This window comes from Diceros bicornis, chromosome 33 (genome assembly GCF_020826845.1).
Source record: "Diceros bicornis minor isolate mBicDic1 chromosome 33, mDicBic1.mat.cur, whole genome shotgun sequence".
NCBI lineage: Eukaryota > Metazoa > Chordata > Mammalia > Perissodactyla > Rhinocerotidae > Diceros > Diceros bicornis.
Genome location: NC_080772.1, coordinates 18,153,122 through 18,179,320, shown reverse-complemented (window position 1 = coordinate 18,179,320; position 26,199 = coordinate 18,153,122). Strand labels below are relative to the sequence as shown.

Here is a 26,199-nt window from a genome sequence, read left to right as displayed (position 1 = left end):
ATCACCACAATCAATTTTAGAACATTTTCATCACCTCAGAAACAAGCTGTGCTCTTTACCCGTTGCTCCCCAATCCCTCACCCGCTTCCCTAAACAGCCACTGCTTTCTATCTCTCTGTATTTGCCTATTCCAACAAAAATGCCTATATATTTTTTATATAAATAGAATCATAATATGTGGTCTTTGTGACTGGTTTCTTTCACTGAGCATAGTGTTTTCAAGGATCATCTGTGGGGCCGGCCTGGTGGTGCAGTGGTTAAGTGCATGTGCTCTGCTTCGGCGGCCTGGGGTTCGCAGGTTTGGACCCCGGGCGTGCACCGATGCACTGCTTGTCAAGCTATGCTGTGGCGGCCTCCCATGTAAAGTAGAGGAAGATGGGCATGGATGATGTTAGCCCGGGGCCCATCTTCCTCAGCAAAAAGAAGAAAAAAGGGGATTGGCAACAGATGTTAGCTCAGGGCTGATCTTCCTCACACACACAAAAAAGAATCATCCACATTGTAACATGTATCAGTACTTCATTCCTGTTAATGGCTGAATAATATTCCATTGTATGGCCATGCCACATTCTGTTTGTCGATTCATCGGTAGATGGACATGGCACTTGTTTTAATATAAGATAAGGAAAGGACAGGAAAAGATAAAAATATACAGGAACATAGCTAATAATGCAAAAGGAACTACCGTGATATGAGAAATATGGGGGCTAGAGAAACATGTTGAAGAACAACACAAGGCAATCAGGCAAATCCAGAATCTGATAATTTCTGGAGGACAAACAGTCTGGTTCTGTGAACAATAAATGACATTAAAAAGAAAGACCATTTATTAGGGTTAGAAAGTTGAGGGGCCAGCCCAGTGGCGTAGCGGTTAAGTGTGCGCGCTCCGCTGCTGGTGGCCTGGGTTCGGATCCTGGGCGTGCACCGATGCACCGCTTGTCAGGCCACGCTGTGGCAGCGTCCCACATAAAGTGGAGGAAGATGGGCATGGATGTTAGCTCAGGACCAGTCTTCCTCAGCAAAAAGAGGAGGATTGGCAGATATTAGCTCAGGCCTGATCTTCCTCACACACACACAAAAAAAGTTGAGGTGGAGGAGAGGGATAGTAGTAACTATTATAGATTTAAAAAGAGACTTAAGGGATATATCAGCCACGTGTACTATGTGGACCTAATTTGGATCCTGATTTGAACAAATCAACCATAAACATATTTTTAAGTAGCTTGAAATGAATATGGACCAGGTAGTAGATGATATTAAAGGACGATTAGTACTTTTGCAGGGTATTGTAATAGTTGTACCATTAAGTTAATTTAGAAAAAATCATTAATTTCTTAAGAATGTACTGAACTATTTACAAATGAAATTATATGTTCTCTGAGATTTGCTATAAAGTACTCCAGTGTGGTTGCAAGGCGGGGAGGTAGATGAAATAAGATTGTTGAGTGGTTGATAATTGTTGAAGCTGAATGGTGGGTACGTGGGGGTCGCCACACATTTTCTCTACTTTTGTGTCTTCTAAAATTTTCATAACAATAAGTTTAAAAGAAAATGAATGTAATAGAAAATTTTAAACTCATTGTCCTTTACCTTAAGGACCCGTGATAAATTCCCATTTAGTCTAATTTCACAAGTTCATACAAAAAAATAGTATAGGCTTTTCCTTTTTGAAAATCAAAATACATAATACAGATTTCCTATTTTTTCTTCATAGAATGGAGTTTAATAAGCAAAAGAGACATTGACATGAGTGAACAATAGTAACAAATGGGGAAATTTGGATGGCCCCTAGTTTTGGTTCCATTTCAGTAAGACTTGCAGTAAGGGTGAGAAGAGAGTGTTGGTCTTTAGATAGGGATTGAAGGAAGTTCTTTTTTTTTTTTAAATAGGCTAGAGTTGAACCTGTTTAAATTCAGAAGGCAAGGGGCTGCTAGAGTGGGAGAGATTTGAGGCGAAGGCCCTCATAGTTGTTACAGAAAATAGAAAAGGTTGCTAACTGAGGAGAATGGTGAGATTGTTCACTGTGTTGAGGAGCTGATTAGCTTGGTAACACTGAATTGATACGATGCTTACGGCTCATGAAACTCTTTTTTCACCCCCTTCGGGCCTGCTGTAGGCCCTGGCAGCCAAATGGTTGGATTTGCTCAGGGTTGACTCTTGGCCAGGTAAGTTGGACAGAACGACTATGCGAGGGAGTTGAGGGTTTTGGCAAGAGAGTGGTTGAAATGATAGACTGTAGATGCTAGGCTGAATAGGATGGGAAGTAAAGTCATGGGAGGACAGAGCGAAGGAGAAAGTAGAGGGATCAGTGGGTGAAAGTTCCCAGTGAGGTTGAAGAACAGGTGTGGTGTTTTTATAATTTCATTTTATCTTCACTGTTGGCTTACTAGCCATACTCTTTTGTTTTTAATTTTTTTAGTGGTTGCTGTAGGTTTATAGTATGTGTCTTTAACTTATCACAGTCTACCTTTAAATAAATCATACACTTCCTGTAGAGTGTAAGAATCACACAACAATATATTTCCATTTCCTCCTCCCATCCTTTGCTATTTTTTGTCATACATTTTACTTCACCATGTGTTAAAAAACTACAGTATTTTTTAAATAATTATCTTTTAAAGAGATTAAAAAAAATAAAGAGATTAAAATTTTGAAAATCAAATGTATTTTATATTTATCCTCATATTTACCATTTCTGGTGTTCTTCCTTCTTTAATATAGATTCACATTTCCACTGGTTCCTTTTTTTTCTGCCTGAAGAACTTTAACATTTTTTGTAATGCAAGTTTGCTGGTGGCTTTTTTCCCGGTACTTTATTTTTATTTTTATTTTATTTTATTTTGTTTGTCAGGAAGATCAGCCCTGAGCTAACATCCATGCCAATCCTCCTCTTTTTGCTGAGGAAGACCAGCCCTGAGCTAACATCTATTGCCAATCCTCCTCCTTTTTTTTCCCCCTTTTACTCCCCAAAACGCCAGTAGATAGTTGTATATCATAGTTGCACCTCCTTCTAGTTGCTGTTAGTGGGACGCCACCTCAGCATGGCCAGACAAGCGGTGCGTTGGTGGGCGCCCGGGATCGAACCCGGGCCGCCAGTAGCAGAGCGTAAGCACCTAACCGCTAAGGCATGGGGCCGACCCCTTCCCAGTACTTTAAAAGTTGTTGTTTCATTGCCTGGCTCATATGATTTCTAATAAGAAGACTGCTCTAATTCTTATCTTTGCTCCTCTCCATATAATGCCTTTTTCTGGCTTCTTTTGTTACTCTATCACTGGTTTTCAGTAAATGATTATGATGTCCTTGATATGGATGGTTTTCTTTTTGTTCTGTTTTTGTTTGTTCTTGTTTTGCTTGGGATTTGTTGGGCTTCTTGGATCTGTGGGTTTATAGTTTTCATCAATTTTGGGAAACTGTCATCCCTTATTTTTTCAAGTTTTTTCTGTCTCCTCCCACTCACTCCTCTCCTGGGCGTCTGGTTACATGTATGTTAGATACTTCATGTTGTCTCATAGGTCACTGTTGCACTGCTCATTTTTTTTTCTATTTAAGTCTTTTTTCCCCTCTCTGTGCTTCATTTTGGGTAGTTTCTATTGCTACATTTTAAAGTTCACTGATCTTTTTTTCTGTAGCGTCTGTTCTGCTATTAATCAATCCAGTGGGCTTTTCATTTCAGATATTATGTTTTTGTCCTCTAGAAGTTACAGTTGAGTCTTTTTTATATCTTCCATGTCTTTCCTCACCATGCTCCTGTGTTCCTACTCATCCTTGAGCATATGGAATATATTCATAATAGCTGTTTTAATGCCTTATTTTCTAATTCCATCTCTATCATATCTTGGTCTGTTCTATTGATTTTTTTCCTCTTAGTTATGGGTCATAATTTCTTGCTTCTTCTCATGACTGATAATTTTTATTCAGATGCCAGACATTACAAATTTGATGGTTTTGGGTTTTTGGATTTTTGGTATCCCCATAAATATTCTTGCACTTTGTTCTGGATGGCAGTTAAGTTACTTGGGATCAATTTGATTCTTTCAAGACTGATTTTTAGGCTTTGTGGAGTGAGTCCAAAGCAGTCTGTATTCTGTGATATCATCTCAGGTTTGATAATTTGCTGGAATGGCTCACAGAAGTCAGGAAGCCACTTTACTCACATTTACCAGTTCATTGTAAAGGATACAAATGAACAGGTACAGAGGGCAAGGTCTGGGAGGGTCCTGAGTACAGGAACTTAGTGGAGTTGGAGTGTGCCACCCTCCTGGCAGGTGGATGTATTCGTCAGTTCAGAAGCTCTGAATCTCGTCCTTCAAGAGTTTTTATAGGGGCTGGCCTGTGGTGGTTAATCGCTTGCTCTGCTTCAGCAGCCCAGGGTTCACGGGTTTGGATCCTACACACAACTCATCAAGCCACGCTGTGGTGGCATCCCACATACAAAATAGAGGAAGATTGGTGCAGATGTTAGCTCAGGATCAGTCTTCCTCACACACAAAAAAAGAGTTTTTCTAGAGCTCAGTCTCCAGCCCCTGTGCCCCGCTCCTCCCCAGGTCAGTGGATGGGGCTAATAGTTTCCACCCTCTAATCACTTGGTGTTTCTAGTGACCAGCCCCATACTGAGGCTATTTAGGGGTCCCAGCCTCACGCACTTCTTTAACCTAAACTCAGATGTGATCAAAAGGGCCTCCTTGTGAACAACAAAAGACACTCTTATCACTCAGAAAATTCCAGAGGTGTTAGGAGCTCTGTGCCAGGAACTGGACAAAGACCAAATATTTATTTTTTGTTATACTATTTTTCCTTATACTATACTATACTATACTATATTTATTTTCCTTATACCTTATATTTCCTTATACCTTATACTATACCCCAACCTCCCCAACTCTGATCTCTGCCTCCCTAACTCAGCAAGACCACTGGGCTCCTTTCGGGCTCCCTCTCCCTGTGCTGCAGTCTGGAAACTGCCTCCGAAGCAGTAAGATGGGGCAATTGTCCAGCCCACCTCATCATTTCTTTTTTCTGAGGGCTTACAGTCTTTTGCTTCCTCTTGTCCAGGGTGTTTAACATATGTTGTCCTGTTGGTTAGCTTTTTATGGAGGGAGGGCAGTTTCCATGGCAGTTAATCCTTTATGGACTGAAGTAAATATCAAGGTGGGATGAAAAGTACACTATTGTTGCAGAAAGGATAGGAGATTGTACTCTGAGAGAGGTCGTTGAATTTGTGATTTCATAGATTTTTGGTAATGACCAGCACTTTGAAAATGTAGTGTAGAGGACCAGTAGAAAAGTGAAAGTCAGTGGACTGAGATGGCAGTTTTGGATGGTGCAGTTCACAGAGGTATTCTCTTGAGAATCAGGTGCCCAAGTCTTCAGTGAATGGAGAGAGAGTAGGAAGTCTCTAGAACAGCTGAATGAAATCCCTAAAGAATCAGCAGGTGAGGGAAATACTTGCAAAAATATATTTCATTTATTTTTTTTTGTGTGAGGAAGATCAGCCCAGAGCTAACATCCATGCCCATCTTCCTCTATGTTATATGGGACACCGCCACAACATGGCTTGACAAGCAGTGCGTCGGTGCGCTCCTGGGATCTGAACCTGCGAACCCTGGGCTGCTGAAGCAGAGTGCCTGCACTTAACTGCTGTGCCACTGGGCCAGCCCCCCAAAATGTATTTTAAATGTTAAGAGAAAAGTACCCTAGAAAAGTTAAACTCATAAAATAGAAATTTGTGAGAGTGAGTTCATCTTTTGCTTTTCAGTAAAAAAGACATTGTAAAGGTGAATTGTAAAACAAAAGCAGTTCATTCCGTAAGGTGTTTGTGTGTTTTGCCCCCCTCAGCAGTTTATTTTAATTAATATGCAAAAAGCATCCAGGGAAACGGCGGCTGTTGGTACTACTCCCTGAAATTAATAAATGGAATATAGTTCCTTGTATCCCTGTCAAGATGAAAATAAAACCGGAACAACCTAATTTTGACCTTCATTTCAAAGAGCAGATTTAGCTACTTCAGCTCAAAGCATCATTTCTCCCCTAGGGGGCTGCTCTGATTATCATATTTAAAGAAGAGCTTCTAAACACTTCAAAAACAAATGATTCTAAAAACAAAAACTATTTTTCTCTCTTTTTTCTCTCGCAGTAAGTTAGTAGTGGGTTTAATTTTGAGTAGTCTGGACGTGTGAATTAACCTATTGCTGTTTCTGCTGTAGGCTCTTCGATACTTGGCAGAATGCCGTGCTAACAGAGAAAAGATGAAAGGAGAACTGGGTATGATGTTAAGCTTGCAAAATGTTATACAGAAGTAAGTACAATAGATAATATCTCCGAATGCAGTAGAGAAATGATCTTCTTGTTAAATGTTGTACTGATTGTTAATATATAGTTTTACTGAAATTTTTCTTCTAACATAAAGGCATACTTTTGTGGGTTATGTGTCTAAAAATGTTTTGATGGTCAATGTTCTGATTATTCTTAAACATTGATATTAGTAATACCTTATGAAAATGCTCAAATAATAATTTTTTTAAAAAGAGAAAATCCTACCTTGTAGGAAGTTTTGTAAAGTATATATAAATTGATTTGCTACCAGAGCAAGACAGGTGACTAATCACATTTGAGAATATGCAGTATTATAGTATAGTACAAAATTCTTTTGTTACTTCATCCCAGTCTTACTCAAAAGAACCTTCATCAGAATCATGGCAAAAAAAGGCTTTTGGTGAGGTTTTCCTGAGCATCATTGAGAGGTCTCTCAGAGACTTAGAGCCATTTAATTTGAATTTTAGCTGATGGGTGGTTTTATTTATTTATATATATATAAATATATATATATATAAAAATATATATATATATAAAAATATATATATTATTATATATATTTATATATTTATATATATATTTTTTAATTTTATATATATTTATATATAAAATTATATATAAAATTATATATATTTATATATATATATATATATTTTAATTTTTTGTGAGGAGGATCAGCCCTGAGCTAACATCCATGCTAATCCTCCTCTTTTCGCTGAGGAAGACCGGCTCTGAGCTAACATCTATTGCCAATCCTCCTTTTTTTTTCCCCAAAGCCCCAGTAGATAGTTGTATGTCATAGTTGCACATCCTTCTAGTTGCTGTATGTGGGACGCGGCCTCAGCATGGCCATGGCCGGAGAAGCAGTGCGTCCGTGCGTGCCCGGGATCCGAACCCGGGCTGCCAGTAGCGGAGCACGCGTACTTAACTGCTAAGCCACCGGGCCGGCCCTGATGGGTGGTTTTTAATTGTACCTTTCATCTTACTAAGATTTTCATGTTCATTGTCTCATTTTGTTATTTACAACTTTTCGAGGTAGGTTTGACAGATAACAGCTTTATGGGTGAGGAAAATGCAGGGGCCGAGTTACATATCTGTAGTCTTTCAGCTGTGTTGCCTCTGGGGATATCTGGTTTTGCCCCTTTTTTAGGCCTTGCTGAATTCCTTGCAGAAGGCCAGAAATTGAAGATTAAGTGTTTTGATATTTCCACTGTGTCTGGAAGCAAAAAAGCTGTGCTTTCTGAGGCTTTATCTTAGTTTACTTTGTATCTTGATCTTATATGAGACATGGCTGCCTTTAAAATTATAATGAGTAACCATTTAATTTATAAAACTTACTTTGTGGTTTCTTTGGCATGAGTGATCGCAAAAGTTCTTCTACAATTCCCAAACACTATAAGTTAAATTATAGCAGTGGAAAATCATCTGAACTGATTTCCAAGGCAGTGTGTTTTTTTCTTAGTGTTTGTGGCTTCTGGATAAATTTTATTTTATTATTATTAATCTTATTTTTTAGAGATTACTTAAATATTTGTTCTCGTGGGGTCAACTACCTGATGGTGATACCTCTGAATCTCAAGTGTGCCTGATGCACAGTAAGCCAATCACTGAGACACCAGGGCTTGGAGGTAGAGAAAACCTTATTCAAATTGGCCAAAATGAGAAGGCAGGAGGATAGGTTCTCTCAAATCCACCTTAACAAAAGAAGAAAGCTGGGGATTTTATAGAGCTAAGGGGCTTAGGAGGAGGAGTTTCAGAGAAACAAAGGGGAAATCTGTGTTTCTTTCACTCCAGGTAAGCCCTTGGGCATTCAGACTTCTGGGTGTCATCAGCGCCTGGGGGCTGGTTATCTGGTGATCCTAACTTCCTTAAAGGCATTCTTTTTCTTCTGCAAAACAAGCTCATAAATCCTTGGGACCCTTGAGTCACCTCTCAGGTTAAACAAGAAAACAGCAAATTAACAAGATTAACTTCTTTTCATCTGTGTCTGTGTTGGGAACAAGGTTAAAGGGTAATCATTTTCTTATTGAATATTTACAGTAACCCTCAGGTACCCAGCTTCAATAAGATAGTTCTGTGGTGCCTTGATCTTTGATGATGACAAGATAGAGACTGAAGTGTTTTTCTTGTTTTTATTCAAGTGATCGGTTAGAAATAAATAAGAGAAAATATTGACTGCCATCAATTGTATTAATCATTGCCTATGGTTTGAGGTCAATTCTATTTAGTAAAAATTTGGATTCTAGTTCTGGCTTGAGACAGATAATTTCATTGACCCTCAGTTTCCTTATCTATAAGCCCGCAGTAACACTGCAGAGTGATTGACGATCCAGTGGGATATTAGATGTAGAAATGTTTGTAAATTCTAAAGTGTTGTATAAATATAAGACTGCATATTCTTGTTCCTAGTGTGCTTTAAGGCCATATAGTTAACTATTTTTACTGGCATATTAGTTTTACTGGCAATAGTGAAAGCTTTAAGCATAATGTGATGCTTCTGTAGGGCCATTTTAGTCATATGATGAACTTAAGATTGTGTCTTCCTTTAACAAATATAGTTATTGAAGTTGAAAATATGTGGTAAAAATTTTAAAATGTAAGAAATTAGATGAAAAATTAATGTTGATATATTAACATATATTTCAAATTTGAACTTTAAAGACTTAGAGCAAGTTTTAGAGGTGTCGTAGATTTAACCTGTACAACAGTTTCTTAGCTTTGTTGGTCAAGGTTGTGGTATGTATGTATTTGTGAGTGTGTGTATATGTAAGTGAGAGATATATCTATAAAGTGGTAGAGAGATTTCTTGTGTCCTTCTGAGAGAAGTGGTGTGTCAGTTCAGGTTGTTATCTTGGCGTATCATCTGGGAAGGAGACCCTGAGATGGAGTTAGAAATGGAAGAGGTTTATTGTGGGGTAAGGTCTGTAAAATCGGACATCTGTAAAAGGAAAGTGGAGAGGAAGCTGAATGGGGCCAGGAGAGTCTCAGATTGCAGTGCGAATCTGACAGCCAACTCAGTGGGGAGCTCCAAAGCAAGGATTACCCTGTAGCTGAGTCTTGCATTGGGCAGAAATGGCCAGGCCCTCGTGCCCCCACTCAGATAGAGCAGGGTGAGTTTTATATCTGCGTAACTAATTTGACACTGTAAACATTGTTCTTGAGACATTTTGCATTTTGACATCTGTGTTACCAGATGCAGATGACTGATTTATCACTGTTCTAATTTAACTAGTTTATGAATTAATTGGCATCCCATTCTTACATAGGTCACCTTGGTAGGCCATAGCACAAAAGATCTATATTGTATACGCTAATTGTTTTCTTTGATGTGACTGCCCCATGACAGCCAGTCAGTCAGAATGGGATTCCGAAAAGTATCTCTCTGTTCGGGAATACTGAGTTAGGGGAGATGTAGTTATGATTCTATGGAATTGTGCAACTAAGGAAGTATCAGAAGGATCTTCCCATACCCCAGAAAGACCCAGAGAACAAAGACAATCTGTTGTGGAGGGACGCTACTTTATTGACTGAAGAGAAACCTTCCACCTGGCAGTAATCAAAGAGGAAACCAAAAAGCAGAAGAAGGTAAGGAGAGTGCAGGTTATTCTTCACGTCGGGAGCAGAGAAGAATATTTTATAAAATACGGAAAATTCTGTATACTAAAATTTTCAACTTTTAATCACCATGTTATGTTTTGTTACAGAATTTTGCTGTTATTCAACAGCAGGGTTTTACTTGTGTTGAGGTCCAATTGGTGCTTACTGATCGACAGTTGGATTGACTTCAAAGTCACTGTTACTTTTAGTTCTTTAACTGTGAGGAGAATTTTAAGTTCTCTGTCACTCAGAATGAATCTGGCATTATGTTCTAATTTTAATCTCTTCCATAAATAAAATCTTATTATTAGGGGTTAGAACCTTTTTACATTTTATTTTTAGTCCTGGATCCCTTTGTGAAGAGAATTTTCAACATGTCGACTTAGGAAAAGATCTAAATCTAGTTGAAGACATTTGTTCATTGGTATTTCAGGAGTAATACTTCTGATACAAGATGTGTTTTATAAAAGCACTTGTGAATATCTAACATGAAGTATACTATAAATAAAAGTCACTTTAATAAAATGTGGCATCACAACTTTAAAATATCTCATTTCATCTGGAGAACTTCCTAAAATTCTAGATTTTGAAATAGTGCCATAATAAGTGGTAGTCTATTCTTCTTGCTGAAATCTTGGATGAAAAGTATGTGCTTCATTTCTTTATCTCTTTTTACTATGTTCTTTTATTTTTTAAAATGTAAATTTAAAATCTTATTGCAGGTATGCGGTATGTGGTTTATTCCTAAAAAATTAGAAAATATAAAAAAGAGAATCCATAATGCCATATATCTTTTCATTTAAATGTGTTTATACATATATGTATTTTAAAACTTTAGATTGAAGTGATATCAGACTTACAGAAAAGTTGTAAAAACAGTACAACTGTACCTAGATACCTTATACCTAGATTCCCCAAATTTTAACATTTTTTGCTTTATCATTCTGTCTCCATACATGTAGTTATTTGGTACACACATATTCATAACTTATTCGTTGTGAAGTATGTCTTTTAGGATTAAAAAAGTGCCCTTTGTCTTGTTTAATGCTTGAATTTGGGGCTGGAATTCTACTCTGTGTTTTTTTTTTTTTGTGAGGAAGATCAGCCCTGAGCTAACATCCGATGCCAATCCTCCTCTTGTTTACCGAGGAAGATTGGTCCTGAGCTAACATCTGTGCCCATCTTCCTCTACTTTATATGGGATGCCGCCACAGCATGGCATGACAGGCGGTGTGTTGGTGCGCGCCTGGGATCCGAACCTGTGAACCCTGGGCCGCTGAAGCATAGCACGCGCACTTAACCGCTTGCGCCACTGGGCAGCCCCTTTACTCTGTTCCATATCAGTATACAGTGTTCTAATTGTTTCTGTTTGCCTGGTCTGTGTTTCCCCATTCCTCTATTTCTGAATCACTTGGTTTTAGCTGTGTCTTGTTTTGTGAGCCAAATTGAAAATCTTTTTCTTTTAATTGATGACCAAAGGCCATTCATATTTATTGAGGTGACTGATATATTTCATCTTAACTCATTTTTGTTGTAGTTACCACTTGTATTATGTTGTTTTAGTAGTTGTGTTTCTTTCTCTGCATGGTGTTCTCTTGTTTTATTTTGAAAATTTCTTCTGATACTTAGAAAGATTTGTCTTATTGTTACAGTGGTTGTCTTTGTATCTATACTTTTAAAAAATGTTTGAAGTTGCCTGTTTTCTTATTTAAACTTTCACTATCTTGCTTGTTAGTTTTTTTTTTTTTTTTGGTGAGGAAGATTGGCCCTGAGCTAACATGTGTTGCCAATTGTCCTCTTTTTGCTAAGGAAGACTAGCCATGAGCTAACATCTGTGCCCATCTTCCTCTGTTTTGTATATGGGATATTGCCACAGCATGGCCTAACGAGTGGTGCGTGGATCTGCTCCGGGGATCCGAACCCGTGAACCCCAGGCTGCCAAAGCAGAGTGTGCAAACTTAACTACTCCACCAGTGGGCCAGCCCTTTGCTTCTTAGTTTTTGATGGTATCTTTTGACTCTGGCCTATTGTATGTTTAATAGTCATTGAGCTTTCTCTGTTTCCTATTTTCTTCTCTCTTCTCCATTCTCTGTTTTTTTTTTTTTGAGGAAGATCGGCCTTGAGCTAACATCTGCCAATCCTCCTCTTTTTGCTGAGGAAGTCTGGCCCTGGGCTAACATCTATGCCCATCCTCCTCCACTCTATATGGGACACCGCCACAGCATGGCTTGACAAGCGGTGCGTCAGTGCACGCCCGGGGTCCGAACCGGCGAATCCCTGGCCGCCGCAGCAGAGTGCGCGCACTTAACTGCCTGCACCACCGAGCTGGCCCCCGTCATTCTCTTTTTTAAGTTGCATTATTTCTATTTTGTCAGAACATTTATATATTCTTCCATTCTCTTTCCCACCTTAGTTTTAAACTTAGATCTACAGTTAAATATATAAAATGCTCATCGTCAGTCCTTTTGTAAAGTTTTCCCAGTCATCTCTTGGTTGGTTGAAGCTCATTTGATAGTAGATTGCTCAAGAAAGGCTCAAATATTCTTTGAGTTCTTTCATGTTTAAAACTCTTTTTCTATAAACTTGATGCTTGAAGGACAGCTGGACAGGATCTGTGACTCACCTTTTGTTTTCTTGAGATTATTGAAAATTCTGCTCCATTTTGCCTTGACTTTTATGTTGTTTTTGAGAAATCTGATGTCAGCCTATCTTATAAAAGATAAAGACAGTAGTAGTAGTTTACTAAATATATCAGGAGCACTCTTCCATATACCATTTTCCTGAAACATCATTCTTTTTTTGTGTGTGTGTGAGGAAGATCAGGCCTGAGCTAACATCCATGCCAATCCTCCTCTTTTTGCTGAGGAAGACTGGCCCTGGGCTAACATCCGTGCCCATCTTCCTCCACTTTACATGGGACGCCGCCACAGCATGGCCTGACAAGCGGTGCGTCTGTGTGCACCCGGAATCCGAACCCGGGCTACCAGCAGAGGAGCGTGTGCTCTTAACCGCTCCGCCGTGGGGCTGGCCCCCTGAAACATCATTCTTAATGGCTGAAGTTATATTCCACATCCTTTGTAGTTTTTTCCAGTGTCTTTTAAAAAAATTATTTAAAACAGAGATAAGCAAATTTTTTTCTGTAAAAATCCAGATAGTAAATATTTTAGGCTTTGCCAGACATACAGTCTCTGTTGCAACTACTCAGATGTGCCCTTGTGGGTCAGAACAGCCGTAGATAATATGTAAATAAATGGGCTTTGGCCCAAGGATCATAGTTTCCCAACCTTGGACTTCACTGTTACCAAAACAGAGCTATTGACTTCCTTCTTAGAACCCTTTTAAATTTAGGATTGTTTTTGCATTAAAAGATGACGGATGATTTTCTGGGTTGCATAACTGTTACAAAAACACTTTTCTTGGTAAACAACACAGAAAAAAATGTGAAACCAACTCCTAAAGGAAAAATTATGAAGTTTTACAAAAGACAATAGCAAGTCTTTAACAGTAAAATAGTATATTTGTTGCTTTCATGCATTATATGGAAATCTTAAACTGGCCTTTATTGGCAATATAAAATGTTACTAGCGGCATCTAGAATTAGAGTGAGTTGGTGTTTATGATCAATAAGGAAATATGCTTATTTTCAGAATGAAAATTATTTTTGATATATAATAAAGATCAGAGCTCACCTTTTAGTTGTGTATTATGAATAACATTTTGAACCTTTTCAATATAGATAACTAATTAGAAAAAGTGGTGAGGAATCAATGTACTTCATTATGGAATAGTAAATTACTGAGGAAAATTCCAATTGCTTAGGTGAAAGGGCTTCTTAAGATAGTCTTTTTTTCTGGATGTCAGATTTTTTTTTTTTTTTTTTTTGGTCAGGAAGATCAGCCCTGTGCTAGCATCTGCCAATCCTCCTCCTTTTTTGCTGAGGAAGACTGGCCCTGGGCTAACATCCGTGCCCATCTTCCTCCACTTTATATGGGACGCCGCCACAGCATGGCTTACCAAGCTGTGCGTCAGTGCGCGCCCGGGATCGGAACCGGCGAACCCCGGGCCGCCGCCGCAGTGGAGCGCACGCACGTAACTGCTTGCACTGCTGGGCCGGGACCTGGATGTCAGATTTTAAAGACCGAACTAAATCCAGGGCATTAATCAGCTCTTTCAATTTTCACTTGCTGAAAAAGATTAGAGCAATTAATACTTGTTTAATTATATGATCTCTCTTACATTTATGGCCAAATGTACCATATAACTCTAAACTTTTTCTACTTGAATGTTTTGAATCATAGTATTTGAACAGTAATTTTGGTTTATTTTAAAAAAATTAAAAAGGCTAAGATAGCTTCTAAATCTGTAGATGCTCTTGGATTTTTCTTTTTCGTTGTAAAAGCATTTTTTCAAGATAAGGAAATAATTATTATAATTGATTTGTTGAACAGCAATACGCATATCTATTCGTGATACTTCATATAGTGCCCAGATCAAGAAGTAACTTAGTTTGCAATTCATTTTTGCTTATATGCTTTTGTAAATTTCATCTCGCCTAAGACAAAATTTCATTTAGTTTTTAGAGAGATCTGGTTCTATAAATACAGGTATTCCCTTAACTGTTTCATAAGAAGGGTAGCAGTAAAATTAGTCCTATGAGGTGCACCAGAAGGACATACTTAAAATAACAGTGAGACCATCACCTTGATTTGATTGTTATCCTTTTAAAATCTTTCGGTTTTAGGTAGATAGGAATTGAAAATCTTCCAGGACAGAATTTATTTCTGTATGAAAATGATGAAACTTTGGAACTATGAAATAAGGAAGTTAGAAATAGTGTTGGTGGAAGTATTTATTTCGTGTAACCATTTTTGCTAATGTCATCTGTAATTGGCTTTGTTTATCTAGGTAGACATAGCCTTTGTGATTCTATAGATAAGTGTAGTTGTGTTGTAAATCCTCAACTTTCTAATTGAAAGTTAGTGTGAATTGCCTCTGTGGCTATACAGGCAATCACAAATGCCCATGAATCACCTTTGCAAATTGTTCTGTTCTTTTTTTTTGTTTGTTTTTTTGTGGGGAAGATCATCCCTGAGCTAACATCCATGCCAATCCTCCTCTTTTTGCTGAGGAAGACTGGCCCTGAGCTAACATCCGTGCCCATCTTCCTCCACTTTATATGGGACGCCGCCACAGCATGGCCTGACAAGTGGTGCCTCAGTGCGTGCCCGGAATCTGAACCCCGGGCCACCAGCAGCAGAGCGCGTGCACTTAGCCGCTACACCATGGGGCTGGCATCCTGCAAATTGTTCTTGTGAATAAATGGCCGCTTCTCTCCTCACTCTAGTGCTGCTAATATGGAAACCACTAGAACAGGTTTATGAGAGAAATTAAGCCCTAAAGCCCTAAGGAATCCATTAGATGAACAGATTATCTTCTCACCTATGAATCTGGAATTGTTCTATCTGTATACCATCCTTAGGAGAATTGAGAAAACACTTACTTAGATAGTTGTAGAGCTAATTTCTTTTGCAAGACCTGCATCAGAAAGGGTGTTGGAGAAGTGGTTTGTCAGAAGCATAGGAGCAATAATTAACAAGGAAAAGGAAGACTAGCTTAAGGAAACTGATAGAACAGTCTTCCCTTTTTTCTAAAACATCAGTCCAACATGGTAGTCATTAGCTATATGTGGCAATTTAAATTAATTAAATTTAAATTTAAAAATCAGTTCCTCAGTCACACCAGCCATATTCCAGTGTTCACTAGTCATTTGGCTAGTGACTGCATTTCCATCATCTTGGAAAGTTATGTTGGGCGGTACTGTTCTAAAACTTCCTTGCCTAACTGCATAAAAGCCTATTTTTATATTTTGGATTATTTTTATTTCATGGATTATTTTCTTAAGTTCCATTGGAAGAGTTACTGAGTCAAAGAATGTAGCTATTTTTATCAGTGTTAATTTTTTTCAAATGGTACCAATTATACTCTTCCAGCAGTTTCCATTTTATTGGATTTTTTCAAGCATTGGATAGAATTGCTACATTGCAGTTCTACTCTCTACAATTCTAGATCAGTTTTTAAAAAAATTTAAACCATCTGTGTTCCTTGATGTTGGTATAAGATGGATGGTTTGGGTGGGGACATAAACTCACTGAAATTGATTTGGAGAATTTTTTTATTTTCAGTTTTCCTGTGAAACAGTCTCTGACTTTATGTCAGATTCGCAAAGGCGTTAGTAGACCTGTTTGGTTGAGAACTACTGTTACAGTTCTTATTCTGTAGAACAGGAAGATGATAATTTGGTGTTACAGTGTTTTAATATTTGTCACTATTGGTTCATCAGGAAGCACATAAAAAAGTTTTGAAATAGTGTGTATGTTTTAAAAAATTTTATGAGAAAGTCATAAATTAAATCTTCTATTACGTGTTGTGATGATTCTTTTTTTATTTGATGCAAACATCTAAAAATATTATTGATGGTGAAAAGGGATAACAAAGACATTGTTTTTTCCTCAAATTCATGAGTGCCCCTATCCTCATACTCTTTACAGTTTGTGATTGGCTAGTATTTAAAATATCTCAGAACTGCAGTGACCTTTTCAATAAACTGTAAAACAGCTATCAGAAAAGTGCTGAGACATCTCCTAAAAAAACCAGCCTTTTTGATAGCTTCCTGCAATACAGAGCCAAAATCATTCAAAGTAATTTGTCTCTGGTCAACACTGCACCAGAAAAGCACCTGGTATAGTAAATTGAGTGCCTGGAGAACTGCCAGATTAACACCCCTGGAACTGAAGCTCTATATAGCTGGAATGTGTAAGTCTGAATATCAGAAATTGAAATATTGCTATTCATTCAGTAAACAAACAGATTGCAAAAAAATTTTGTTGGGCTCTGTGGAAGGTAAAGAGGGAATACATCCCTATTCTAGAAGCGTTTGTTTACTTCTGAAAGAAAGTTAAGATCAGTAGTATAAGGACAAGCATAGTACTTTGAAGCTGAGCCCTCAAGGGAGGAATAAGATTTTAAAAGAACACAATCTAGGGCCGGCCCCGTGGCTTAGCGGTTAAGTGCCGCTGCTGGCGGCCCAGGTTCGGATCCTGGGCGCGCACCAACGCACCGCTTCTCCCGCCATGCTGAGGCCGCGTCCCACGTACAGCAACTAGAAGGATGTACAGCTATGACATACAACTATCTACTGGGGCTTTGGGGGCAAAAATAAATAAATAAAATCTTTAAAAAAAAAAAAAACACAATCTAGGTAAAGCTCTTCTGGCTGAGGAAAAGGCATTTATAAAAGGTATATAAAAGGACAGAATGAGCTGATGTTGGTAGAAATGAATGGGGACGGATTTTAAAGGCCTTGAATGTATGTTAAAGGTTTGGACTTAATTGAGCCCAATTATAGGTGAAGTGAGAATTATTTTCTTACAGTTATGTGTACTTATTGTTTATTTGATATAACTAATTAATACAAACTGTTAGATTTGTGCTGTCCAATATGGTAGCCACTTGCCACACGTGGCTAGTTAAATCTAATTAAAAGTAAATAAAATTCATTTCTTTTAGTTGCACTGCCACGTTTCAAGTGCTCAGTAGCCACATGTGGTGAGTGGACAGTGCAGATATAGAACGTTTCTATCAATGCAGAAAGTTCTGTTGTACAGCATGGCACTAGATGTTTATGTGAGGGGCTGTAGTAGGATTTAAAAGTTGAAGAATTGGGCCGGCCCCGTGGCTTAGCGGTTAAGTGCGCGCGCTCTGCTGCTGGCGGCCCGGGTTCGGACCCCGGACGCGCACCGATGCACCGCTTCTCCGGCCATGCTGAGACCGCATCCCACATACAGCAACTAGAAGGATGTGCAACTCTGACATACAACTATCTACTGGGGCTATGGGGGGAAAAATAAATAAATAAAATTAAAAAAAATAAATAAAAAAAAGTTGAAGAATGAAAACTTTAGTTTGAGTTGTGATTTTATGACACATACGTGCTTTGTAAAAGATGTGTAAAAAATGTAAGTTAAGAAACAATCAGGGCCAGCGCCAGTGGCCTAGTGGTTAAGTTCAGCGTGCTGTGCTTCAGCAGCCCGCTTCAGTTCCCGGGTGTGGACCTACACCACTCATCTGTCAGTGACCATGCTGTGGCAGCGTCTCACGTACAAAAGGAAGAAGATTGGCGACAGATGTTAGCTCGGGGCAAATCTTCCTCAGCAAAAAAGAAAAAGAAAAAAAAGAAAAAAAGAAACAACCAGTTTGAATATACTAAGAAATCTCTTTCTTGAAATAACTCTGATATGAATGATCCTCTCCTAATTTGTTTTCGCCTTTTGGATTTCTGATGTTGTATTTTCTTGAAGGTCAGGGTACTTTCACATTGAGAGTTGAATGTTAGTGTTAATCCAGGGACATGTTAGATCCTGATCTTTGTAGTTGATTTGCTATTTAATTAATGATTTCAATTAAATGTGCTTTTATGCCACTATAGTGATTAGTTTTGTTTTTTTTTTAATTTTTTAATTTTATTTATTTATTTTTTCCCCCAAAGCCCCAGTAGATAGTTGTATGTCATAGCTGCACATCCTTCTAGTTGCTGTATGTGGGACGCGGCCCCAGCATGGCCAGAGAAGCAGCGCATCGGCGCGCGCCCGGGATCTGAACCCGGGCCGCCAGCAGCGGAGTGCGTGCACCTAACCGCTAAGCCACGGGGCTGGCCTTATAGTGATGAGTTTTGAATCTCAGTGAACTGTGCGTTTAAAATGAAATTGAAAGACTATTATAGACTAGATGCTTTTTCTACATTTTTGATTATTCTGGGATTCACTGGTATTTCTTTTAAATTGAACAAGTCATCCGAATGAAGAAGACAAGGCTCCGCAAAGTTGAGCAATAAAATTACAGAATCAGAAGACGTGGGAAGACTGATTTATTAATTTATATGTGCTTCTTTTCAAGGACTACAACTCCAGGAGAAACGAAACTGCTGGCCTCTGAAATCTATGACGTTCTTCAGTCTTCCAGTACGGCAGATGGTGATAGTTTCAATGAAATGAATTCACGTCGAAGGAAAGCTCAGTTTTTTCTGGGAACTACTAACAAACGTGCCAAAACAGTGGTTCTGCATATAGATGGTCTTGATGATACGGTAAGACTTTCATATACACGTGGTTCATAAGATGGGGAAGAGAAATCATGTTAACTAAATAGTTTCTTCAGTGTCACCTGTTAACATTCTTTAAGAATAAATCCCATTATCAGTGTTTTATACTGATAAAGAGTGTCATTTTGTGCTAAAGGGGTCAGTTAATCAGAGGATATAACAATTTTAAATATTTATGTCCTAATAATAGAACTTCAAAATATATGAAGCAAAAACTTACAGAAATGCAAGGAGAAATAGACAACTTGACAATTAGAGCTGGAGATTTCAGCACCACTCTCAATTAATAGAACACCACTCTCAATTAATAGAAATCAGTAAGGATATAGAAGACTCAAATAACACTAACAACCAACTTAACCTAATTGGTATTTATAGAATACCCCACCCAACAACAAGATAATATTCATTCTTTCCATGTGCACGTGGAACATTTTCCAAGATAGATATTATAGGCCATAAAACAAATCTTAATAAATTTAAAAGAATTAAAACCATGCAGAGCCTGTTCTCTGAGCACAGTGAAAAGCAAATTAGAAATCAATAACAGAAGGCTAATTCCCTAAATATTTTGGAATTCCCTAAATATTTTGGAAACTGACATATTTCTAAAATAATCCATGGGTCAATGAAGAAATCAAAAGAGAAATTAGAAAGCGTTTTGAGTTGAATAAAAATGAAAATGTAATAGCAAAATTTGTGAGAAGCAGCTAAAGCAATGTTTAGGGGGGAATTCATTAGCACCAATTGCCTAGAATGTTTATATACGAAAAAGAAAAGGTCTCAATGACTTAAGCTTCTACTTTAAGAAACTAGAAAAAGGAGAGCTTCCAAAGTAAGCGGAAGAGAGGAAACAAAAAAGCAGAAATCAGTGAAATGAAAAAAATAGAGAAAAATCTATGAAATCAAAAGCTGATCTTTGACATGAACAATAAAATTGATATTAACCAAACTGATCAAAAGTAAGAGAGAAGTCACAAATGATCAATATCAGAAATGAGAGAGAACATCACTATAGATTGTACAGACATTAAAAAGGATAATGGGTGAGTCTTTTAAATAACTTATGCCACTAACTTTGATAAGGTATTTGAAACAGGAAAATTTCTTGATAGACACAGTTTGCCAAAGTTTACTCAAGGAGAAAGAGATAACCTGAGTAGCTCTCTATTAAAGAAATTGAATTTGTAGTTAGAATTTATAGAACTTCAATGTAGTTTCTTCTGAACTCATTTTCCTTGATCTGCTTTTTTTTTTGTTGAGGAAGATTGTCCCTGAGCTAACATCATTGCCAGTCTTCCTCCATTTTGTATGTGGGACACTGCCACAGTGTGGCTTGATGAGCAGTGTGTAGGTCTGCACCTGGGATCGGAACCCGCAAACTCTGGGCTGCCAAAGTGGAGCATGTGTACTTAACCACTACACCACTGGGCTGGCCCCTGTCTGCTTTTAATATTAGCTACTCCAGCTTTCTTTTGATTAGTGTGTATTTTATATTTGTGTCTGTATTTCAGGTGGATTTCTTACAGGTACCATGTAGTTGGGCCTTGCTTTTTTACCCAACCTGAAAACTTTCTGCCGTTTAACTGGAGTGTTGGGGTCATTTAGCTTTAACATGATTATTGATATGTTTGGGTTTAAAACACTGTCTTGGTAATTGCTTTCTATTTGTCCCATCTTTTCTTTGTTCCTTTTTCCTCTTTTTCTGCCTTTTGGACTAATTGAATGTTTTTTATGATTCCATTTTATCTCCTCTGTTGGCTTATTAGCTACAATTCTCTTTCTTTTCTTCTTTCTTTTTTATTGTTTGATTTAGGGTTTATTTTATATATCTTTAACTTATCACAGTCTAGCTTCAATTAATATTGTATCACTCCATGCACAGTATAAGACACTTCTAACAGTATACTTCCATTTCCTTTATCTCCGCCTTTGTGCTGTTGTTAGATATTTTACCTCTGAATATGTTGTAAACCCCAAAATATATCGTTATTTCTTCGAAATAGTCTATTTTTTCAATATTTTTTATCGTGCTAAAATACACATGGCATAAAATTTACCATCTTAACCATTTTTAAGTATACAGTTCAGTGGTATTAAATACATTCTTAATGTTGTGCAACCATCCCCACCATATATCTCCATAACTTTTCATCTTGTAAAATGGAAACTCTGTACCCGTTAAACAGTAACTCCCTATTCTTCCTTCCCCCAGCCCCCAGCAACCATTATTCTACTTTCTGTCTCTATGGTTTTGAAAAAGTCAGTCTCTTTTAAAGGCATTAAAAAATTATATATCTATGATTATATGTAAAAATATTTAAAATTATATATCTATAATTATATATAAAAATATTTATAATTATGTATATAAAAATAATATCCTAAGGAAACAAAGTCACTATCTTTCAAAAAGATATCTGTACCCCATGTTCATTGCAGCATTATGTACAATAGTCAAGTCATGGAAACAACCTAAGTGTCCATCTATGGATGAATGGATAAAGAAAATGTTCCACACAGTGGAATATTATTCAGCTGTAAAAAAGAAGGAAATCTTACCATTTTTGACAACATTGATGGACCTTGAGGGCATTATGCTAAGTAAAGTAAGTCTGACAGAGAAAGACAAATACTGTATGATTTTGCTTATATGTAGAATCTTAAAAAAAAACAACAAAAAAACAAAACCGAGCTCATAGACACAGAGAACAAATTGGTGCTTGCCAGAGGCAGGGGATAGCGGATGGGTGAAATGGATGAAAGTGGTCAAAAGGTACAAAATTTTAGTTATAATGTAAATAAGTCCTGAGGATGTAATATACAGCATGATGACTATAGTTAACAGTACAGTATTGTATATTTGAAAGTTGCTAAGAGAGTAGATCTTGAAAGTTCTCATCACAAGAAAAAAAGATTTATAACTGTGTGGTGATGGTTGTTAACTAAATTTACTGTGGTAATCATTTCACAATATATACGAATATCAAATCATTGTCGTACACCTAAAACTAATAATAATGTTACCACATATTTACCATTTCTGGGGATATTTATTCCTTTGCATAAATCTAGATTTTCATTTGCTGTCATTTTCCTTCTGCCTGAAGGACTTCCATTTCTTGTACAGTTCTGGGGATGAATTCTTTTAGGTTTTTTTAAATTGAGATAGAGCTCACATACTATAAAATTGACCATTTTGAAGTGTACAATTCAGTGGTTTTAGTATATTCACAAGGTTGTGCAACCATCACCGTTGTCTAATTCCTGAATTTTTCATCACACCAAAAAGAATCACTAGCAATCCATTAGTTGTGCCCATTAGCAATGCGCTAGCCCCTGGCCCCTGGCAACCTCTAACCTACTTTCTGTCTGTGGATTTGCCTATTCTGAACATTTCCTATAAATGAGATCATTATATGTGACCTTTCATGTTTAGCTTTCACTTAGCATAATGTTTTCAAGGTTCATCCACTTTATAGCATGTATGAGTACATTATCGCTTTTTATAATATTCCATTTAATGGATAATACCATATTTTGTTTATCCATTTATCAGTTGCTGGACATTTGTTTCCACTTTTTGGCTATTATGAATAATTCTGCTATGAACATTTGTGTACCACTTTTTGTGTGGACATATGTTCTCAGTTCTCCTGAGTATATTCCTAGGGGTGAATTGCTGGGTCATATGGTAACTCTTTGTGTAGCTTTTTAGCAAGTACCAGACTGTTTTCCACACTGGCTGCATGATTTTACAGTCCCGTCAGCAACGTATGAGAGGGTCCAGTTTCTCCACATCCTTGTCAACATTTGTTAACTTTCTATTTGTTTATTTGTTTGTTTGTTTTTTCATAGCTATCCTGGTGGATGTGAACTGGTATCTTATCGTGGTTTTGATTTGCATCCCTAGTGACTAATGATGTTGAGTATCTTTTCATGGGCTTATTGGCCAGTTTTTAGTGATTGATTTAGGGTTTATTGTGTACATCCTTAATTTATCACAGATTTTTTCTTTGGAGAAATGTCTATTCATTCTTTGTCCATTTTTAAATTGCTTATTATTTGTCTTTTTTTGTGTGTGTGAAGAAAACCCTGAGCTAACATCCATTGCCAATCCTTGTCTTTTTGCTGAGAAAGATTGACCCTGGTCTAACATCCATGCCCATCTTCCTCTACTTTATATAGGATGGTGCCACAGCACGGCTTGACAAGCAGTGCATCGGTCTGCGCCTGGGAATCGAACTGAATCTGAATTGCTGAAGCGCAGCACGCGAACTTAACCGCAGCGCCACTGGGCAGACCCCTTATTTGTCTTTTTATTGTTGAGTTCTATTAATATCATATTTATGTTGATTCTGTTAATATCATATATTATGTTGATTGATTTTCATGTATTGAACCAGCCTTTCCTTCTTAGGATAAATCCCAGTTGGTCTTGGTGTATCGTCTTTTTAATATGCTGCTGGATTCAGTTTGTGGTATTTCGTTGAGGCGTTTTGCATCTGTATTCATACAGGATGTTGGTTTGTAGTTCTCTTTCCTGTCTGGTTCTGGTATCAGGGTAATACTGGCTTTATAAAATGAGTTGGGAAGTGTCTGGATGAGTTTGTGAAGGATTGGTATTCATTCTTCTTTAAACATTTCGTAGAATTCACCAGTGAAGCCATTTGGTCCTGGGCTTTTCTTTGTGGCAAGTTTTCTGATTATTAATTCAGTCTCTTTATTTGTTATAGGTCTATTCATATTTTCTTTCTTTCTTGAGCCAGTTTCACTAGTTGATGTCTTTCTAGAAATGTGTCCATTTCGTTGAGGTTATGTAAATGTGTTGGCATACAATTGTTTACAGTGTTTGCTTATCAGGCTTTGTTTCTGTAATGTGGGTCATAATGTCCCCTCTTTTATTCCTGATTTGAGTAATTTGAGACTTCTTTCTCTCTTTTTCTTGGTCAGTCTAGCTACAGGTTTATCAATTTGTTGATCTTTTCAAAGAACCAACTTTTGGTTTCATCAATTTTTGTATTTTTTTCCCCTGTTCTCTTTTTCTTTTTTTTCCCTGCTTCTGATCTTTGTTACTTTCTTCCTTCTCCTTGCTTTGGCTTTAGTTTGCTCTTTTCTTTCTTGTTTCTTAGAATGGAAAGTTGTTATTGATTTGAGATTTTCTTTAATTTTAATGTTGTTATAGGTATAAATGTCCATCTAAGCACGGCTTTCTCTGTATCTCATAAGATTTGGTATGTGGTGGTTTTGTTTTTTTTTTTTGTTTTTTTTTTTTTTTTTTTGTGAGAAAGATCAGCCCTGAGCTAACATCCATGCCAATCCTCCTCTTTTTGCTGAGGAAGACTGGCTCTGAGCTAACATCCGTGCCGATCTTCCTCTGCTTTATGTGGGATGACGCCACAGCGTGGCCTGACAAGTAGTGTGTCGGTGTGCGCCTGGGATCCAAACCCGGGCTGCGAGCAGCGGAGTGTGCAGACTTAACCGCTACGCCACGGGGCCGGCCCCTGTGGTGTTTTCATTTCATTCATCTCAAAGTATTTTCTAATTGCCCTTGTGATTTCTTCTTTGACCTATTGGTTATTTAAAAGTGTGTTAATTTCCATTTGTTTCTGAATTTTCACAATTTTCTTCTGTTACTGATTTCTAATTTCATTTCCTGTGATTAGACAACATTGTATGATTTCAATCCTTTTAAATTTATTCATGCTTGTTTCATGGCTAACGTATGTTCTATGCTTAGAATGTTCCATGTGCACTTGAGAATGTGTATACTGTTGGTTGGAGTGTACTAGAAGTGTCTGTTAGGATAGTTGGTTTATAGTGTTGTTTGTCTTCTTTTTCCTTGCTGATCTTCCTGTTTAGCTGTTCTATCCATTTTTTTTTTTAATTTTATTTATTTATTTATTTTTCCCCCAAAGCCCCAGTAGATAGTTGTATGTCATAGCTGCACATCCTTCTAGTTGCTGTATGTGGGACGCGGCCTCAGCATGGCCGGAGAAGCGGTGCGTTGGTGTGCGCCCAGGATCCCAACCTGGGCCGCCAGTAGCAGAGCATGCGCACTTAACCGCTAAGCCACGGAGCCGGCCAGTTCTATCCATTTTTGAAAGTCAGATATTGAAGTCTCTATCAGGTTTTGAATGTCTGGGAAAATCCTTATTTTCTTTTTCTTTTTGAAAGATATTTTTGACCAGTACAGAATTCTAGGTGACAGATTTTTTTTCTTGCCGTACTTGAAGATATTGTTGCACTCTTCTGCTCTGTATTGTTTCCATTCAGAGTTCTGTCATTCTTATTTTTGTTCTTCTGTGTGTAATGTGTCTTATTTTTCCCCCTTTGTCTGCTTTTAAGAGTTTCTCTTTTATCACTGCTTTTGATCAATCTTTTATGATGTGCCTTGGTATAACTTTCTTCATGATGTTTCAGTTTCTAGGATCTCTGGGTTTACAGTTTGCAGCAAATTGGGCAGTTTTTTAAATTATTTCTTCAAATATTCTTTCTGTCCCCCTTTCCTCTCAGTCTTTCAGGGGTTCCTGTTACACATATATTCAACTCTGTGAAGTTGTCCCACAGCTCACTGATATTCTGTTCATTTCTTTTTCAATCATTTTTTCTCTGTTTCATTTTGGATAGTGTCTGTCACTATATTTGCTGAAGTTTTCTTCTGTGTTTAATTTGCTGTTATTCTTATCTGGTGTATTTTTCACCATAGACATTGTTTTATTATATCGCTAGAAGTTTGATTTGAGTCTTTTTTATATCTTCTTAACTTGTTTACACTTTTCTGTTTCTCCTTCAACATATAGCATATAGTTAGAATAACTGTCTAATGTCCTCGTCTGCTAGTTTGATCATCTGTTATTTCTGAGTGTGTTTCTGTAGATTGATTTTTCTGATTATAGGTTGTATTTTCTTGTTTCTTTGCATGCTGGGTGATTTTTGATTTGATGCCAAACATTGCCAATTTTACATTGTTGGGTACAGCATGTATATGTATGCAAAGCCTTTAAATATTCTTGAGCTTTGTTCTGGATCACAGTTAAGTTAGTTGCAGACAGTTGAGTCTTTTCGAGGCTTGCCTTTAAGCTTTGTTAGGCGGGGTCGTAGCGCCCTTTAACCCAGGGACAATTGTGCTG

At 37.5% G+C, this 26,199-nt stretch overlaps 1 protein-coding gene across 2 annotated transcripts in view; it reads left to right on the top strand.

Annotated features, from left to right (window-relative positions):
• ARMC1 (armadillo repeat containing 1) overlaps positions 1 to 26,199 on the top strand; it is a 41,212-nt gene that overhangs the window by 5,485 nt on the left and 9,528 nt on the right. For both annotated transcript variants that reach the window (XM_058528785.1, XM_058528786.1), the window contains 2 exons: positions 6,204 to 6,295; positions 18,862 to 19,051. In XM_058528785.1, coding sequence (XP_058384768.1) covers positions 6,204 to 6,295; positions 18,862 to 19,051 — 282 coding nt within the window. The remainder of the gene's footprint in view (positions 1 to 6,203; positions 6,296 to 18,861; positions 19,052 to 26,199) is intronic.